The 7,500-nt window shown below is 40.2% G+C and overlaps 1 protein-coding gene across 2 annotated transcripts in view; it reads left to right on the forward strand.

The window, feature by feature from the left end:
• Window positions 1-769: 769 nt before the first annotated feature.
• Window positions 770-7,500, forward strand: part of NRD1 (nardilysin (N-arginine dibasic convertase)) — a 109,361-nt gene continuing 102,630 nt past the window's right edge. For both annotated transcript variants that reach the window (XM_012639425.1, XM_012639424.1), the window contains exon 1: window positions 770-1,248. In XM_012639425.1, the coding sequence (XP_012494879.1) occupies window positions 908-1,248 (341 nt within the window). In that variant the 5' untranslated portion in view covers window positions 770-907. The remainder of the gene's footprint in view (window positions 1,249-7,500) is intronic.

Here is a 7,500-nt window from a genome sequence, read left to right on the forward strand (position 1 = left end):
TCTTGTTTTTAGTTGGCTGAACATAACGGCGGGCTAACTGGGGGGTCTAGTCCGTGGAGAAGCTAAAAAATGTCTTCGCAGAGAAAAGCGAGCACATCCACAGCGGTCTTCCAAGCACTTTCTTAAGCCCTGAGCGTGAAAAGCACCAGGGTTTGACAGGCGGTAGAGCAGAAAAGCGCAATTGCTTGCTGTTGCTGCGCTCAGCTCCGCTCCCGAGCGGCATCCATCTGGCGGGGCAGGAAAAGACTTCCGCCGTTCTGCTTTTCTACGTGCTGAGTCACTGCCGCAGGCTCCGCCCTGGGTCTGAGGGGAAGGGTGCACAAAATATTACACGAATGGGAAAAAAAACCCCAACTTTGTAATTCACTTTTACCCTTCGCTAGTCGGTTTTCTCCATTAGGGGAATATTTTCCTCTGAGACGCGGAGCACCATTCTGTGCTCGTCACAAACCAACACCCCACCTACGTCACAAACGCGGCGCAGCCGCCCAAGCACCCTTCTCCCGTCGTCCTCCGCTCCACTCTCTCCGCCTCTTCTCCCTCGCCCCGCCCATCTCGGGTTTCGAAATGCTCCCTGGGTGCTCCGAGATTCCGGCCCGGTCGCTTTGGTTGCTCACCTTCCCTGTTCCCATTGGTTGCTTGTGTGAGTGTGACTGCTTTCTTGCCTCATGATTGGCTAAAATCATTAGCGTCATCGGCGGCCGGGAGGGCTGGGGTATGAGAGAGCTTGGCGTGAGAGAGACCGGATTGGGGGAGGGGTTCAGGCCTGTACTTTCCAGCGGCTGCGGCAGCACCACCGCCGGCCGCCACCGCCTCTGGAACGCGTAGGAGGTGGAGCGGCTGGAGGAGTAGGAGGAGGAGGTGGGCCCTGGGAAGCGGGATGCCCATCGCTCTAGCTTGGTGGTGAATGCTGAGGAAAGTCACGGTTGCTGCAGTCTGTGCCACCGGGAGGAAGTGGTGTGAGACCGGGCGGGAGCTCGCGTCGCTGCGGAGAATCGAAGCGCGGGGTCGCTGCGAAGACTCTGCTGCTGCCAGACCCTTTCTTACTCTGACCATGCCGGGAAGGAACAAGGGGAAGTCTACCTGCAGCTGCCCTGACCTGCAGCCCAATGGACAGGATTTGGGCGAGAGCGGCCGGGTTGCCCGTCTAGGAGCAGATGAATCCGAGGAAGAGGAACGGAGGGGGTCTCTCAGTAATGCTGGAGACCCTGAGATCGTCAAGTCACCCAGCGACCCCAAGCAATACAGGTGAGGGAGGAGGCTTGGACTGGGGAGGAGAACAGGGTGCGGGTCTCTCAGTGGGTGCCACTGTCACTTGTCTCGGCATCTCCCGAAGGAGCAACAGGGCATACTTCTTACCCCAAATGCTTCCTTGGGTGGAGGTGGCAAGGGCAATTAGGGGCCTCCATGTGGTGTCAGCTGGGCAAGTGGGAAATCTTGGGTTCCAAGATGTCAGAATGGGAAGAACCATTCAAGTAATTTTGACAAGCAAGGATGTAGGTTTCTGAGGACGGCAGCATGGATGGTGAGGGAGTCTTGGTACTGTGTTATGAGGAAAGGTTGATGGAGTTGGCGGTTTTAATGTTGGAGGACAGGATTTTAAGGGGCATATTATCTCTATCCAAAAATATTTGCGGGGCCTTTAAGTGAAAGAGAGGGAAAACTAATGGGTAAAAGTTACTAGGGGATGGTGTGTCTTCGGTAAAAGAATTTTGCATCATAATTGGCCTAAGTTGAAGTGGCTTGTTTCCATGGGTAGTTCTCCATTACTAGAATGGTTGGGTGACCTCTTCCAAGAATGTTAGAGAGAACTTGGGTCTCATTTGGGGGAATTGTAGAAGCCTTATAAGGTTTCTTCTAGTCATGAAATTCTTTTTGGTTTATGCAGGAATCCTCTAAACATTTTTAATAATTGGTGACTCAGTCCTTACCTGAATATTTCCTTCAGAGGTAGCTTATTTCATAGAACATCATGACTATGATGAATTTTAAATAGAGTTTGTATTGTCCAACAACTTCATTTTATGGGTTGAGGAAATTGAGACCCAGAGAGTTTGCGTCTTGCTTGGAATTACACAGCTAAATGATAGCAGAGCTGGTATGAAAACCCTGGCTCTTTGACACCAAATCCAGTGCACCATTTGCTGATTTTTATAAAGTTCTTGCTTGTGTTGAGTTGAAAGCCGAAGGATTCCAGCTCTGAATTTGTTGTAAGCCCCTACAGTGTTAGAGCAGGGAAGAACCTTAGAGATAATCTTTACACTCCTCACCATCCCTGTTTGAGAGATGACTGCAACTGAAGTCTAGAAAGAAGTGACTTAGCCCCAAGTTTAAGATCAGCCTGATTTCTCCTTTCACTCCAAGTCTAGAGAGTAACAGTATCCAACTCTTTCTATTATTTTCCCCAGGGTGCCAGGGTCAAGAGATCTTTATTGATGGGCCAGATTTTCTCTTTTTGTCATCAAAGATGTGATTGTACAGGTTGAACATCCCTAATTCCAAAAATCCAAAACTTGAAATGCCCCCAAATCTGAAACTTTTGGGGGGCTGATGTGATACCACAAGTGGAAAATTCGACACCTGAAACCTTTCCTATTTGATGGTTATATGTATCAGGTGTATATGAAACATAAGTGAATTTTGATTTAGATTTGGGTCCCATCCCCAGTGTGTCTTATTATGTATTTGCAAATATTCCAAAATCCAAAAACATCCAAAATCTGAAACAGTTTTGGTCCCAAGCATTTTGGGTAAGGGATACTCATCCTGTATTGGTAATGTGTAAATGAGCAGGTTGAAAACTTGATAAAAGTGCTGAGTTTTTGCCTTGCAAATTAAATGTTAAATAATGGCTTCAGGTTTTCTTTTTGACTATAAAAAGTTACATAATAACTAATGTTTGTGGAATGTACACTGCGTGTGTCACCTGTTCTAACTGCTTTAAGTGTATTATTTCATTTAATGACCTCATTTTTGGTAAACTCATTTGACAAACACTTATTAAGTCCTACTGTGTGCCAGGTGATGAGCTAGGTTAAATTTTCTCTGAAACTTGGTCAAATATAACGTAAAAAACAACATTTTATTCTGGGTGACAAAGATGATTAGGATAGTCCTTGCCTTCAGGGAGCTTACAATGTAGTAGAGGGACGCAGACACATTTAAAAAAATAAAATTAGGGCACTAAAGTTTTATAGAAGCCATAATGGAGGTATGTTCTAGACATATTGGGGAATAAAGTAGAGTGGTAAATTCCACCTTCGGAGGAAGGAAAGACTTCAAAGAGGAGAAAATGCTTAAGAGGTGTTCTTGGAATAAATTGTTACATTTCTGTCTTTATGTGACCTTTGTCAATTCATTGTCCTTCTTGGTGTATCAGCCTATTTTAAGAAGAAGAGAATTGATTGGAATAGCAGTGTTTTTCAATAGCCCTTCCTCATTCAAAAGAGCAGGTCCACATTACCTGTTTTATACACTGTAGTTTCAATTAGACTTTTGAAGAAAAGAGTTTGTTACTTTAAAATAAAGTTGGAAAACCTCAGGACTAGATGATCTTTAAAAACTTAGCTAACTTAAATTCTGTAGATTTTTGTAATCAGACTTAGGAGGCAGCTGCAGCTCATCCAGTTGAATTATCCTTCCAGGACCCGCTCAGATGTTATTTCTGTGAAGCCTTTCCAGGCACAACTAATTCTTCCTTCCATTTTGTTTCAGTAGGACCACTACATTTTATTTCAGTAGGATCCACTACAGTACACAACCATCGTATTATATGTCTTTTGAATGTGTGAATAATCACCAGAGGAGGACCTGTTTAAAGGGATATTATAGTGAAATAATGCCTTGAAAACTTTACCAGTCTGCATTTAATAAGTAATAGCCTGTGGAATTTTAATTCTGTATGTGTAATTTGTATTCAGCTTTTTTGAAATGTGAGCATATTTACAGGACACCTACTATGCATTTTTAGGGATCCATGTTAAATGCTTGCTAAGTGTTGATTTTCTTCCTGTTGGAAGGATTAAAGGACTCCGATTGGGAACTATTACTCAAATCTCTATTGGTGTTGAGTGGAAATTCTAGGTGGGCAGGATCATCAGTAGTGGTGCATTCTAAATATTAAGTTGTTTTAACAATGAAGAGCACTTAATGTTAGGAAGTTTGGATTGACTAAAATAAATATAAACTGCTTTCCATGTTTAACATGTTTGTAAAAAGACCTGTATTTCTATTGGAGGGGGAAGAAGAACAAATGAAAAGGCATGTAAGCTTCTGGAGGGCAAGCTCTTCTATTTTAAATTTTGATCAGACTGTTACAAGTGAGGAGATGGTTATCTTAAGACATTCTCAGTATACTATAGAAAATAGTGGGTATGTACTAAATAAGGCACAGGCTATTTCTGAACATTTATTGTTTACTATTGTATGCCATTACACAGAACAATTCAAGGATGACAATTCAAGTGGGCAGAACAGCTGCCTTGAGACCCCTAACATCTGCTGGCTTCCCTAATAGTTTATTGGCAGTGGGATGGCTTACTTCTGAGAAGCCTTAGGCAAATCTAAGCTATCAGAAGGCAACTATACATCAGAAAACAAGAGAGCATTTTCTTCCATATTGAATGGGAAGAACATGGGTTTATTTGTTGATCTTTTTATCTAAGCCCCCTGGAATAGTAATACTTCATTCAGTATGTCAGGCAGCAATTTCGTTTGTGTGTGTGTCACACATACAAATTGATGCGATCGCAGAATCTTAGAGTTACAAAAGAAATCATTATGTACTTACATGTATATAAATTCTGGGAGCTCGACAACATCCAGTTCCTTGGTCTGAATCCAAATCTTGATTTTTTTTTTTGTACCCTCTTAGTCTTGTAAAGTAGAGGCAAGATTCAAGCTCATTTGACAAAGTTAGTGCTTTTAAGGTTAAAATGCATCAAATCTTCTGAATACTACTATGACTTTAATAAATATATCTTTTATTTATTTATTAATTATGAGACAGAGTTTCACTGTCACCCAGGATGAAGTGCAGTGGCATGATCATGGCTCACTGTTACTCCAAACTCCTGGCCTCAAGCATTCCTCCTGCCCAGGCTTCCTAAAGTGGTGAGATAACAGAGCCCCTAGCCTCTAATAAACGTATCTTTTGTCTCCTACTATTCCTTAGACTGATTTCTTTAATGTGGGCTGATGGGCTGATAAGAATAGAAAGAAGATAAATTGTTTCTCACTAAAATATATGTGTGCTATTTTTTGGAAATAAGATTTAGCATTAAAAAGCTCTCTGTTTTTTGAAGAACTGAATGATATGGTGTAAAGGCTCTTTTGCTTTCAAGGAGTTTATGATCTGCAGTGGGAGAGCAGATACTGAAACTGACATGCATTAAATGTAATAGGTACTGGAATAGAGATATGTATAAAGTACGACATTTTTTGCCATTTGTATGTCTGGTTTCCTATCTACTGGTTATGTGACCTTGAGCAAGTTAACTAATTTCTCTAAGGCTGAAGACCTAAAGGACACAGAAGAGCAACCCTTAATTGAAATTGAAAAGGAGCAGTCAGAAAGCTGGAGAAAAACTAGAGGATAGTACCCTTTTTTTTTTTTTTCAATGAAGAACCAGTGGAGGAGAATGCTTTAAGAAAGGAATCATAGTTAGATAATACCAAGAGGTCTAGTAATAAAAGGACTGAAAACAGACTTTTGGAGACCTGAGAAATTATTCCTCATGAAAGCAGTTTCAAAGGAATGGTATGGGCTGGTGTAGTGGCTCACACCTGTAATCCTAGCACTCTGGGAGGCCTAGACGGGAGGATCGCTTGAGTTGAGGTTCAAGACCAGCCTGAGCAAGAGGGAGACCCTGTCTCTACTACAAATAGAAAAATTAGCCGAGTGTTGTGGTGCATGCCTGTAGTTCCAGCTACTCTGGAGGCTGAGGCAGGAGAATTGCTTGAGCCCAGGAGTTTGCGGTTTCAGTGAGCTGTGATGACACCACTGCACTCTACCCAGGGTGACAGAGTGAGACTCTGTCTCAAAAAAAAAATAAAAAGATCATAATATTGATATTATGATTGTGCGTTGAATGATATACACTGGCACAAATAGTACTGGTCATTCTCTAATTGATGTGGTCCCCTCTTCACTTTTGTTTTTGCTTTCTCCTTAACTCAATTTAACAAATGTTTGCTAAGCTAAAAGCCCGTGAGTATGAAGATCATGTCTGTATTATTTACTCAGTGCCCAGCACATTGTAGATTCTCAAATAATATTTGTAAAATGTGTAAGTTCATGAGTGCTCACAAGCCAGACATTTTCATGGAACTCCTGGGGATATTTTACCAGAAATTTCTTAGATTATATTTGTATTCTGAAGCTGGGTGTAGTAGCATGTGCCAATAGTCCCAGCTACTTGGGTGGCTGAGGTAGGAGGATTGTTTGAGCCCAGGAGTTCACGACCAGCCTGGGCAACATATTGAGACCATGTCTCTAAAAAAATAAAAATATAAAAATTTGCATTCTGGCAAGAATTTTATTTTAAAATAATTTAAGAAGTATTTATTTTAAAATAATTACTTGGTTTTCAGAGAAAACAGGTATGAATAGGCAGGTTACAGAAGAAATGCAAATTATACAAATAGTAATAATGCATATGGTGATACCGTAGTATATTTAATTTATGTGGAAGCTTGTGGTGCTTGGCATATAGTAAGCTCTCATGTTGGCTATTATTATTTTTATATGTTTACAGTTATTGGATAAGGCTTTCTTTGAAGCATTTTTTTGTAGTAGCAAAAAGTTGGTAACAATTTATTTTCCATTGGTTACATAAAGATTATGATACCGTTCTACAATGGAAGTAATACATAGCTGTAAAAAAAAGATGCATGGTTTTATATATTGTTATGGAAAGATGTCCTATAATTTATTGTTGATTGAAACCTAGTGGCAAAACAAAATGTATAATTCCATTTTTAAAAGGAAAAAAACCCACAAAAACAAGACCACTGTTATATGTTTACTTAAAATATAATTTTTTATGTTTAGATATGTATAGAAATGATTAGTAATGACATTTAGTATGCTTATGTCATTGGGGAAAGGAAGGAAGGATTTGACTTTTGTATTTGTTTTTTAGTCATTAAGTGTTAAATAACAATAAATAAAAATATGTGGTCATTGTAGGAAATTTAGATAATAAAGAGAATATTGCAAAATTCCCCATAATTGTTCTACCCAGCATTAACCACTGGTAGCATTTTAAATAATTTTTATGCCTTTTTTCTATGCATTTATAATTTACATGTTTTTTAAATGGTATAATACCATATTTAACAATGTCATGAACATTTTCTTATTAAATGTTCTTCAAAATATTTTATGTCTTGGGACTGCAAACTATTGCAACCTCTGTGGAAAGCAATATGGAGATATCTTAAAGAGATACAAGTAGAGCTACCATTTGATCCAGCAATCCCATTACTGGGCATCTACCC

Source organism: Propithecus coquereli, unplaced genomic scaffold, assembly GCF_000956105.1.
Source record: "Propithecus coquereli isolate 6110/MARCELLA unplaced genomic scaffold, Pcoq_1.0 Scaffold14, whole genome shotgun sequence".
Lineage (NCBI taxonomy): Eukaryota > Metazoa > Chordata > Mammalia > Primates > Indriidae > Propithecus > Propithecus coquereli.